The 13055-nt window shown below is 41.1% G+C and overlaps 1 protein-coding gene across 6 annotated transcripts in view; it reads left to right on the plus strand.

The window, feature by feature from the left end:
* The first annotated feature begins 8295 nt into the window (after positions 1-8295).
* Positions 8296-13055, plus strand: part of PRUNE2 (prune homolog 2 with BCH domain) — a 160217-nt gene continuing 155457 nt past the window's right edge. For all 6 annotated transcript variants that reach the window (XM_027670698.1, XM_027670700.1, XM_027670702.1 and 3 more), the window contains exon 1: positions 8296-8412. In XM_027670698.1, coding sequence (XP_027526499.1) covers positions 8377-8412 — 36 coding nt within the window. In that variant the 5' untranslated portion in view covers positions 8296-8376. The remainder of the gene's footprint in view (positions 8413-13055) is intronic.

Genomic DNA, 13055 nt, shown 5'->3' on the forward strand with positions numbered 1-13055 from the left:
CACCACTGTGGGGGTGGGGGAGAAGGACTCTCGCTTCTGAGAAGAAGGGTGTGGCTTCTCATTGAAAACCACATGGCCAGAGGGGAGAAGCCATCTGCCAGTGTTCATTGTCTCGAGCTCTTCACTGAGCCTTTTTGTGTGTGAATCAGTCTCTTTCTGCACACTTTTGTTATTAATATTGTTGCTGCTACTGTTGCTCCACAGTGTCTGGTTTGGGACAGTCTCGGTGGGGACACTGGATTGGGGAAAACAATTCTGAAACCATGACAGTCTTATCTGTCTCCCAATGCGGGACTCAAACCAACAACCCTCGAAGTAAGAGTCTCATATTCTACTGACCGAGCTAGCAATGACATGAGGTGATATATAATAACCTTTAGGTCCTGGCCAAAAGTACGACAGGTATACAGAATCAGCAAATGTAATTCAAACTTAAAGGAAAGACTGTGTGTTGCAAGTTCTACGCTCTTCTGGCATAATCTTTTTTTCATCCAAATCACGATTACCTATGCATGAATTCCGTTCACTTGCACCTTCAGATCACTGTTCTTTTTTTGTGTGTCATTAGAAGAACTGTATTTCCTTTAAAAAAAAGAGAGGTAATTTTCCCACCATGAATATCTTTCTCCCGTTAAAACATGGAAATGTCATTGACACAATGTTCTTTATTGTACTTTATTAATCACATAGAATATTTTTACTTGTATTTGGGACCTTCATAATATCATAGAATCATAGAATGGCCTGGGTTGGAAGATCTTAAAGATCTAGTTCCAACTCCCCTGCCATGGGCAGGATAAAGAAACTTACGATCCACGAGCCTTTATTTTATTCTCGGAATGTCTACTAAACATTTAATATTTTCTGCAAGGCAGAGGTCCTATGAATTTGTTGAGTTTGTTGAGTATGTATGAATTTCAAAGGTCAATGTAAGAATTGTACTCAATGTACAAACATGGTACTTCAGGAAAGAAACTGTAGCTATGTTACTTGACTGCGGAATGAGAAGACTTGTCTAAAATTATAATATGAGTTCTACTAATTGAGTAATTTCTAACTTACAAATTACTTTTAGCTGGTCTATTATGAGTAATTGCATACTCTGGTCAGCTTGCAAAATGAGAAGTTCTTGTATTACTCTTTGGATTTCAAAGAGTAACCAGTATATTATTCAGCACAATATGTTTTAGAATTATTACCACAGAGCCAATATTGTGTTCACATTATATTCTATAATTTGAAATTTGGGGGTAATTTTTATTTTTTTTTTATCTGTAAGAATGTTCCCTTGTGCACTTTTGCTAAACAACTCCAGAAATAATAATTTACTCTTTGCAGTTGATTAATGGTAATCTATAAAACAGAAGTTTTATGTACTGGTCACTATAATTTTCTTATAGTTAACTTGGAAATACCTCGAGCTCACTGCAGCACAAAACCTTACTGTCAAAGGTGGTGGGTCAGACCCTTGGGATGGAAACAGTGCTAATGATTTAAGTTAAACGTCTTAAGTCCTTTCTCTGTATTTTGACAGAGATTACCATTCCTTGGAAACATACTTTCTGCTTGGTTTAAATGGTACTAGTACACAGCAGGATAATGGGAATAAATTTCCTTCAACTAACTTCCAAGTGAGTGGTAGGTTGACAGGAGTTTTGGTAACGCTTAAACCTGCAAAGCTGAGCACATCTACTAGAATTATTTCTTTGACCTGGGACTAGTTTCATTCAAGTAGTCCATATTCAGGCTGTGCAAATGAAATACCATCTCTGACTCCTAGTAGACTGATCATTTGTACAGTTGGGGATGTATTCACATGGGGCATGTAATTTGCCTAAATTTTCAGCATAAGCGGAATAAGAAAGAGGCAGTAGCAAAGAAGGTTAACTTCTATAATAACCTGCCTGAGAATTTGTTGTGTTGAAATTTGATGAACAAACTGGAAAGTTGGTTACCATGGCCATAGTGCTGATGGGAGATGAATTTGGATTCTAGCTTCTCACACTCTTAATTTCATGTTTATTTGGTACAAGTTGGAGTTTGGGAGGGGACTAAACCTGCAGTTCTATTGTTTGCCTTCAGCCTGTACTTTTCCACAGAGAAAGCCATTCATCATTCATTGTTTGGGATACCTCCGAGTACATTTGGTACTGATTTAGTAGTGGTGCTTTTTGGCTTTGAATTAGTAGCAAGTTTTGGCTCAAAAATGCACACTCTGGTATCTCACACAGTTTTGCAAGGAGCAACAAAATAGACAATTATGGTAACACAGGATTATGTGCTAATCACTGCTAAAATGAGACTAATGCATTCAGTCTTTGAAAACCTCAACAGATATTTGTACAAGATGTTTACGAGTCATCTCCTAATGAGGCATGGCTTCCCCTTCTCTTCCTCTACCCCTCAGAAAAAGCAATGGCAATTACGTTTTCCATACCTAATATTCCATAAAAGCAATAGGACTGTTACAAAATTTCACCTTGAAATTTATGGTTGAGAATAAGTAATCAAATAAGCAACAGTGGTTCCTTGGAGAACATAATTTCTTAATTGTACCTTAGTAGGAATCCAACAGGGAAACTGAGTTTATTGGCTCAATTTTCATCCCCATCTTCTGTAAAGAAAGACAGGAAGCATTCACAGTGTAAAAGTTTTATGAGTTGTTGATGGACAGTCCTCACATTTGGAGGAGAAGAATCTTCTGATATTTGAGATGATTTCTTTCTATCTATCATTATAGGGTGACCAACAACCAGTCACAAGTGGTGTTCCCTAGGGCTCAGTAGTGGGACTAGTCCTGTTTAATATCTTAATCAATGATCTGGATGAGGGGACTGAGTGCCCCCTCAGTCAGTTTGCAGATGACACCAAGTTGGATGGGACTGTTTATCTGCTGAGGGCAGGAAGGCTCTGCAGAGGGATCTGGACAGGCTGGATCCATGGGTAAAGGCCAGAGGGATGAGGTTCAATAAGGCAAAGTGACAGGTCCTGCCCTTGGGTCACAAAAACCCCATGCAATGTCACAGGATTTTGGCAGAGTGGCTGGAAAGCTGCCTGGCAGAAAAAGACCTAGGGACGCTGGTTGACAGTGGCTGAACATGAGCCAACAGTGTGCCCAGGTGGCCAAGAAGGCCAGTGGCATCCTGGTCTGTATCAGCAATAGTGTGGCCAGCAGGACTAGAGAAGGGATCATTCCCCTGTACCCTGGTGAGGCCTCACCTCAAACTCTGTGTTCAGTTTGGGGTGCCTCACGCACTACAAGAGAGACACTGAGGTGCTGGAGAGTGTCCATAGAAGGGCAATGAAGATGATGAAGGATCTGGAGTACAACTCTTATCAGTAGTGGCTGAGGCAGCTGAGGTTTTTAATCTGGAGAAAAGACATGGTGGATGTGGCAGTTAGGCACACTTTTTTTGGTGAACACAGTGGTGTTGGGTTAATGGTTGGGCTTGAGGATTGTAGAGGTCTTTTCCAACCTTAATGATTCTATGATTCTATGACCAGTGTAACTGAAACATGTAAAACTGTGGAAAAGCTCCCCATAGGAAGTGAAGATGCTTGGTATAGGAGACTGGGTAACTGGTGACTCCGAAGACATGTCCTGTTGGTAAAACCTGTAAGAAAAAAGTAGTAGCTTTCTTAAGCGTATGTGGAAATCATGCAGAGACTCTGAGGGCAAAATAGCTTGAATACCAGTGTCAATGCCTGTCAATCTGCTGTTGCTACACGCAACTTTATTATTTTTTGTTTCTTTGGATGGCTGAGTAAAGAATTATTCTTTCACTAATTTTTCCTTTCAAAGTTTTAAATAATATCCTCTTACAAGAGCTAACAGCTGTGAATTTTTTCTTCTTCTTTTATTGAAATGGTTATATTACACACTTATTCTATGGGGCAGAAACTAGTAGTAGTACAGCAATTCTTGCAATGAGAACTTTAGCCTTATGTAACAGGAAAATGATTGCTAATATTCTATCAAAGTGAATAGATTCTGTCACCAGTATGACAGAAATGCTAAACCACTGGGCAGCTGTATCATGACAGCTCTTCAAATTCCTTGTTAAATTGTAAAGATGAACTACAGAGTTCATAACTGAGTTGTTCCGAGACAGGTTGTAAGGGGGTACTTTTGAATTAGATGATCAGTGGAGCATAGAGGGTGATAAAGAAAATCATATTAGGATGTGAAACCAGCTAGAGTATGGTACAATGTAACTTCATGGCACAAGCTAATTGTAAGGTCCATTGTGCTTTTTAGCAAGTCAGCCTCATATCCCCTATTATCAGAGCTGAGTTCCTCCTTGGTTTTGCTACATATTGCAAGATAGATACATCTACCCTTGAAACACAATGGTAGAGGTCATACACAGGGGTGAGAAAGATGATGGTGAGAGGAAGATTATGTGGGCAGGGGTCGCTTGCCCCTTGCCCCACAAGTAGGGCATGCGCAGACTGTTGCCATTAGGTAATGATTAGGCGGTGTTTGGCTGCCATTCAGGCATCACCTTATACTGTGTACTGGCCCTACGTAGTATAATGTGGAACTGATAAAAATGGGGTGTCAGGACTGCTGAGCCGAGTGATACTCATCCTACCACCGAGACTGTGTTGCTCCGCGGGGATGCCCGCTAAGCATGGGTACTGACCAGCTGCTGCAGATCCTGGTAGCCCTGGCCTGTCTGTGTGGGTAAGCACAGTTTTTTGATAGGAAGCAACTGAGAGAACTAACTTTTTAACCTTTTAATCCTTTTAGTGTCCCTTTAATTCCCCTTTATTATTGAATAAGTTGTTCATAGTATTTTCCCTTTAATTTCCCCTTTTACTAACCAATATCGTGTTATTCATAATATTGTGTTAAGATCCCTTTTTTTGGCATCCCTTTTTATTAGTTAAGATTACACTATATTGAATGCTGTTCGTAGTATTAGTTTTAAGACCACACGATAAGGTGGTTATTTTGTATCTCTTTAGTTTTTTGTTCTTTTCACTAAGTTTATTGTTATTATTACTATTCTCACTGTAATAAAGATATTTTGTGTGTTTGAATATCTGTGCACTTGTTTTATTCCGGGCATGTATCCTAACGAACTGTTACACAGGTGTAATCTCTGGTTTTGCTTCTCCATCATATGGAGTAAAAGAATCTCAACTGTGTGCCTGGAGAATAAAAAAATGGATGAGAACTACAGAAACTATGGCATTGTTTGGTAGCATTGTTTGGTAGCACATAGTACGTACAAGGATATAAGGTTTTACTAGGATAGTTTGTATATGATATAAATTACTTTTTCCCGGATGGCCACAGTGAAGATGAGAGAGGTTTTAGAAGATCCTATAGCATAAGACATTCTCTTCATCATTCAATGCATTTCATCACTTCTCACTGTAGAGTTACAGGGGTTTTTAGGATACAGTAAAAAGACACAGCAAAATAATCATATATTCACACATGCTTGAACAATGGCTGACATTAAAAAATGAACTTTTCCTTTGTCACTTGAATAGAGCAGCATTCACATCCAAACCATACTATCTTGCAGAAGTATGACATTATTTGTATTTATATTTTCCAAACAACAAAGACATAAAAATCAGAACTCATAATTCACAGTCTAAATCTATTCAGTGTGACAAGACATATTGCAAAAGTGCTTATGAACAAGCAAAAAAATCAGCAATGCTCAATAAGTCTATTTTTTAATAACTAGATTCTATGAATGAGATATGGAGGAAATTCTCACTTTGGGACACATACATGATTCCCACTGATTTCATAAGGAACTACGTTATACACAAGTGAAGAACACCCCTTAGGAAGAGTTCCTGGATCACTGTGAACTGGTTTGGTTTAGGTATTTTAGACAGATGGATAAAAAAATTACTTGGGTCCTGATTGATCTCTAATTTAAGCTTCAGTAAAGTGAAAGTAATTTAGTGGGTGTAAGTAGGGTACAAAAGAGGAGAATAAGGCTAAGGACTTTCTATTAAATATTAAGCAGATAACAAAGACTAGTTCTCTGTTCATGGTTTTGCGCAATAGGATGTGTATAATTAGGTCCTCAATATCTAACTCATACAATAATTATGGAGGCAAACAAGTTACTTAAAAAACAGTTTCAAAAGCTATATACTGCTCATGTTTTCAGGAGCTCAGGTGCATGCATTCTGTTTTGTTTCCAATGCAGCTGTACTGAGGGTATCTCTGGAATTCCAGCATGTGGATCACGAAGACTCCACATAGTTCTTCTATATTCAGTGAAAGACCACTTGGCTAAGGGTAAGGGTACATTATGCAAGGTTATATTCACATACACAGATGTATTAAGTGGATGTACAAAGAAGTAATTAGTCAACACACTATATTCACAGTGTATGGGAATAAGGGTCCTTATGGGTATAGGCATAAGAATACAACTTTGCTGCCTATTTAGCAAATTCAGCTTTTTATTCTTCAACTATTTGCTGACCAGAGTCTGCCTTCTGGCTTTTTTTTTTTTTTTTAAATACATGTGCAGCAAAAATTACCTCCTTGAGCATCAGTTTCCCAAACTTCAGTTTTACTCATGTAGAGAGATGGATTTTTTTCCTACTTGTTTTGCAAACTTCACTGAGGTGAAATATAAACTTTACTCCTTTTTCTGGAGCTCATATGTTTTTCTTATTCAGCAATACATTTTCAGTAGACCTCAACTCTGCATCTCAAATTACATAGCAATTTCTGTATTGTAATACTTCAGTTTCAATTTTAAGTTACAAATATTAGAATATGTTGTGCAAAACCTGCACTTTTTCAAGAGAGCTGCTTTTCTGTAGAATAAACAGAAACCCCGAATTCAGGTAGAATACTAAAACACAATAACACACTAATGTATTTCAGAAGAAGAAATGTTCCAGTAAATGTAAGAGAATTCTTTTTTTCCCTGTAGAACACTGTCATTTAGAGTACTTTGTTTCATGTAATTTGTCCACTCTAATGTTTTAATGAAGACTTACCTTTCAGTTTTAAATAGTTATGATACAGGTTAGGGGTTTTTTTCTGATCCCCAGAACAATTTGTAATAGGAACATATGACTAGGCACAGCAAATTGATCATGAGAGGAAACACAGTAATAGGATCTGCAAGATATCATGAAAGAATCAACAAATCAAATGAAAGTAGATTATGCTCATAAAAAAAAAGTTTGTTCATAAGGAAGCAAGAGCTTTTACCTTTTACAGTAACATCTTCAATGAGCTGTAAAATAATACACAAGAGAGAAAAATCCCAGATCTCACAGAACTGAATTTATTAATAATTAGCCATCACTAGCTCCTCAGTGAAGCCCAGCTTCATTGGAATAATAAATCTGTACTATCCAGGATAGTAATTTATAGTGTGGGGGGGGGAAATCCCACACCAGTGAATCCTGGTGGTGTAATAGCATCAGAGAAGCTGCAAATCCTAGTTTATTTCCTGGTCTACTCTACACTCATCACGTGACTTTCCATTGACTTCTGTAGTCCCAGACTCCAACACTTAGACATTTCTCTTTATTTCTCTATAAAGTGGACACTAGTCTAGGAGACTCCTTTGCGAGCTGTGCAACTGAAAATATAAATGAAATGTGACTGTGGGCACTATATTTAGAAAGGATCCTAGGTCTGAGGTAGAGGGCAGGGTTTCTGGAGGCTTGACTGTGAATCTTGGAATTATCACAGAATGGTTTGAGTTGGAAGGGGACCTTAAAGGTCATCTAGTTTCCATCCCCCTGCCATGGGCAGGGACACCTTTCACTAGATCGGGTTCCTCAGAGCCCCATCCAACCTGGCCTTGAACATTTCCAGCCACAAGTTCCCTGTGCAATGTGTTCCAGTGCCTCTCCACCCTCACACTGAAGAGTATTTTCCAACTATTTAATCTAATCCTAGTCTTTTTCAATTTGAACCCACTGCTTGGTTCCCTCCAGACCTTGTGCCACCATGGGAAGGGGACCCCGAAATGTTCACTGTCTTTGACTGATGCCCTCGAGCTTTCCATTGATGTGAAATGGAAAACTGAGTCATCGCTGTCCAAGGGCCCCCAACAGACACCAACTGCTGCCTGTTGCTTTGGGACCCCGAGGCGGGTCTGGGCGCCCTCTGTACTTCGGTCACGAACTCCTGTCACAGAGCAAACCGCGCAGACCACAAGACGCCCGTCCCCGCGCCTCGCGGGGCTCCGCGCGGCCCCTGCAGCACGGCCTGACGTCACGGCCCATGGGCAAGGCGGGGCTGCTCCGCAGCGGAGGGCGCGGGAGTCGCGGAGCCGAGTGGGGCGGCGGTGGTGCTTCTGCCCTGCTGTGCTCGCTGTGCCCTGCCCTGCTCGCGGCCGCCCGGCCGCCCGGCCCTCCGGCGCCATGGAGGAGTTCCTGCAGCGCGCCCAGTCCAAGCTGGTGAGTCACGGCGGGGGCAGCGGGCGCGGAACTTCGCCCGACTTGCGGTAACTGTGGCCCCGCGGGTGCTCCCCGAAACTTCCGGGAGAGCTCCAACAGTGCTCTAGTCGCCGTTGGGCTACTGACGGGGCTAGTGACCTTCGCATCGGCTGGGGTGTGTTTTGGGGATGCGTTTTCTTTTCGCACCTTCTCTGGCGTCTGGTTATTGCTGAATAATGCTCTGCTGTACGAATATACGAACCCATATCTGGCAGGCGCGTAGGGAATGGCAGCATGTCGTTTTGGGGTCATTTGCACATTTGTAGATGCATCAAGTTGCATAGTTGAATGGAGGAATAGTTATATGAGAAGTCAGTGACAGTCTCTTATTTGTGTGGTCTAAATTTCACTAGCAATAGGGCATAAGTTTGCATAAGCAAGACATAAAATAACTGAGGAAAGTAGAAAGATTATCAAGGTCCAGCTTCATAATTGTGTCTCATTTGCCATAGGTTCAACACTGTGTCAGGAATCTCAGAGATATATAGGTTCTGTTCTCAAAGGACTTGATGGTCATTTATTTTTGTTACCTTGCCTGATAATCTAGCCCCAAGTAATTAGTGCTCTTTCCCTCTTACGTGCAGTGCAAACTGTCTTAGGCCAGCTTGTTTAGGATAGAGAGGGTTGATTTTCTCTGCAAAACTCAGTTTTATCAAGTTGTTACCTTTCATGTGTAGCCTGCATTCCCGCTAGCTATCCCAGCTCTAAGTGTGTTCAATTATAGGAGTAATAATGGGTTTGTAAATAAAATCCCATGGCTCCTAGTTTTGTCCTGTATTTTTGCATACTTGGGACCTTGCAGGGTTCCCTCCCACCCTTTTGAGATTGCTATAGATAACTAAATGTGAACTTCGTTGCTGATAATTTAAAGTGTAGGCCCTTCCCAGTTTTGTAGACCTGTTATGAATCTGTGGAGGATGAGCAATCATAAACCTAAGATGTTCTTTCTTTGACTAACATGGTTCTCTATATGTAATGATTTGTAAAGGATGATTTGTTATACTATCATTTTTTTGTCATGCATTGCTGGAAATCAGAGAATTATATAAATTTTTAGAGGACTGGCAGAGTAGAAGAGAAAATTAATCCCTTAATGGCTCCCTCAATATTTAACTGGCAAATGCCAAGGGTAAACATGAAGTATGTCGTCCTGGTCACATGCCAACTAAGTTGCTATACAATGTATTTTTAGGAGTTTATAAAGTATTTCCCTTATATTTTGTATACACAGTCTGAATTTTGGTAGCCCTCTTAGAAGATAGTGCATAGTGCAGTTACAAATACTTAGTATGTTTTTTCATCAGCATTTCATGTATTGTGAAATTTGAGCTGGAGATTTGGTTTTGACAAACTTTCTGCTCAAGTACACCATAGGTGATCTTACTTAATAGACATTACTTATGCAGTGATAGTGGTTCCCACTAATAAGTACCAAGCATTAAAAACAACTTGATTTTGCCTCTAAAACCAAGTATTACATTAATCTTTCTGAATATCTGTTGATAATCGAAAAGGCGTTGTCTAGAAAAGTATTAGTCTGAAGAGACCCATGGAGAATGGATATTATATAATATGTAGATAATATTAATTAGATAATTATTAAATAATTAATTGATTAACTGAACACACAAGAGCACAGCCCTTTTAATTCCTGCAATGGGGGTTTTCAAAAAAGTGTAGAATTTTCTTTGTAACTTCTGAATCATTGGAGGAAAAGCCATGTTTTGGAGCATAGTATTGTTGGGGCAAGTGTCTTCCTGACTGTGATGTTTCATTGTATGGTCATGTCAGCTGAGCGTGGCTGGGGAAGAAGCATCTGAGCACTGGTGTATTCAGTTCAAAACAGATCTATAAATTCTTATAGGTTGACTTCAATTTGCCAATTACTGTAGTTTGTACTACAGTAGCCTGAAAATGATAACCCAAAGTAATTCAGGATTTGCATCCTGCTACATGGAGGGTTGATGATGTGTTTTCCTTCTGGCTTGATCAAGCCTTTTGTGGGGAATCTTTCTCAGCTGGTACAAGGTAGCCATAGACTGAGTTGAGGACAAACAGCAGGCTATCTTTGTTTTGCCACTGGTGGAAGTTAAAGCTGCCCAGGTAAATGGGTTAATGGCTCAGAATGAGCAAGCTGCTGTTTGTTGTGCTACTGCAACTGTGTCTGTGGAAGATGCTAAAACCCCTACAGTTGTATCTCAGAGGCCTGATGATGCCAGTCTTACAGTGCTAGTATTTCACAACATAGGTAATTTTGTTAGGTTAAACTGATAACAGAGCACTGGCTATATAGTTACTTATTCAGCATGAGTAAGGAAAATTTTCTTTACTCAAGAACAATAGCTCTAGAGGAACAATTGCTCCAGACTGTACAGGAGAACCTATTACTGCAAGTGCTTCGTCATTCATTTGGGTCTGGATCCAGCCACAACATTATTCAAGGCTGTTTTTCCACTTGGAGGAAATTATAGCCTTTGAGTATGCTGCACAAAGGACATGCACTTTTTTTTTTGTTTTCTAAGGCTCTTGTATTATGTACCTTCATTGATTGTTACAGAGGAAAATTCTCTGCATATTATCTGTTAATGATGAAGTCTCCACTAGACTATTCTTTCTTAAAGAACAATGAATTTTGCTTTTGTGGCTTGTTCTGTAGTGGTAAAACATCCTCAGCAATCTTGACTAACAATCTTTAAAATTGTTACGTGTAATCCATGTAAAACCAAGGAAGGAAAGTGTTACAAGGCAAAACATGACAGAAAGTAAAAGACGCAGTACTGACATTTTTTGATGCGTATATGGTTCAGTCCTGCAGGTTTTCCCCCATTTTTTTCATAAGTCTAGTAATAATGTGAGAATAGGTGAGATTACATGAGGCCAAAGGTGCTTCTAAACCAGTGTTCTGTCTTGTCTAGTGGGGATTTATAAGCCGTAGAATACACAGGCCCGCTGAACAAGTGCTGAAAACTTGGTTCAAAATATATAGCTCAACTACTATGTTAGCCACAGCTAGAACCATCTTCCGCGTATTTGGCTATGTTATGTGTTTGGTTTTTTGTGCTTTGCCTTCAACAAAATCCCAGAGGACAGTGTGAGAGTGTGGTGGGGAAAAAACAGTTTTCCCCCTAGAATTATAAAATAGTAACCCCCGAGGGGGTGGTGACCTTTGGTGTCGAGCCAATGAGCGCTTCTGCAAAATATAAATATATCACCCAGACCGGAAAAGAAGGTAGTTGTAGTCGTAGGAGAGTGGCCGTGTTGTGAAAGCCGCAAGCTGAGGGGCCCGAAGCCCCGTTGGGGGCTCTGCCCCCCTCCAACACCCGGCTGGGGGGGCTACAGGGACTCAGAACAGTGTTAGACTGGGCTAAGTATCTGTAGCTGAGAAACTGGGAGTTTTTTCTCCACCGTGAGCAGCAGCGGGAGCAGCGGCAAAACAGCACTGACCGGAGAGCAGTGGCAGAGAGCCAGAAAAGATAAGAACTGAAGAAGCAGCAAAGCCGGCTTTGCAGCCAAGGAGGAGAGACACAGAGTTGTCTGAACGACAGAGAGAGTTGGGGTAAGAACTGAAAACCAAAACCCCAAACTCCTTTGAGATCCCTCTTAAAGTGGAGGGGGTGGACTCCTACTGGATGGAAGTCCTAAAATGCAGCATGCACTGCAGAGAGAGAGAGAGCTGAGAAGCTCAGGCTTCCCAGAGCTGGACCGGGACGGCCGAAGGAATGCGGAGGAGGGCTTTGTTCCCCTGCTGCTGCTAAGCTAAGCTAGCAGCCTGAGATCAGAGCACAGGAGCTCTGTAAGGGAGTTTGAATCCCCTGAGGATAAGGACCATCACAAAGGCTTCTGCACTTCGTTGATATGACGTGGTGAAGCAACCTTTGTCCTGAGAAATGCAGCCCACAGAAGAGAAAGACCCTCGCCTGAAGTTGAAGGGCCGAGAGGGGCTTGGAGGCCTCCCTCATGTGTAATGATAAAAGATCCAGCCACAGCTGCTGCATGGAAGGAGAAAAACTGCTGCCCTAGAGAGACTGCTGCTCTGAGAGTGGAAAGGATCTCTTCCTTCTTCCCTCCTGAACTTTTATTTGGAGGAAGAAGAGATTTGATCCATTGTAAATACTGCTTTATCGTGGTAGAGATAGTTGAGATTGTGTGTGTAATGTATTATAATATTCATTTGTACAGTCATTGTAATATAATCCCTTCCCCCCATTTTGAGTCTCGTGTTTTTGCCTGGAAAACCCATCTCACACTGGGTTGAGATGAAGGAGGGAGGCTTGGACTCGAGAATTGGATTTTGGGGCTCTCAGACCATTACAGAGAGACACCCGCATACGATGCAAGCAGGTGAATGGTTTCCTGTGCCTGTGGCAGAGCTTAAGGAAGAAGTGGAGAGGCTAAGAAGCTTTAGGGAGAGTGAAAGGGAAATAGACTGGTGGAGTCATACCCTTTCAATCCTGAAAGAAGTCCAGCAGGAGACGATGAAGCCCTGCCCCTCCTGCCATCAGGCAGATGGAGCAAACCAAGTAGATGGGGGTGAATGGAAACAGGTCCCTGATTGAAGAGGGACCCCCATCACCTCCCACGATGTCCTTAAAAAACAGGTATGA

Source organism: Neopelma chrysocephalum, unplaced genomic scaffold, assembly GCF_003984885.1.
Source record: "Neopelma chrysocephalum unplaced genomic scaffold, ASM398488v2 Primary Assembly neopelma1_96926, whole genome shotgun sequence".
NCBI classification, from domain to species: Eukaryota; Metazoa; Chordata; class Aves; order Passeriformes; family Pipridae; genus Neopelma; species Neopelma chrysocephalum.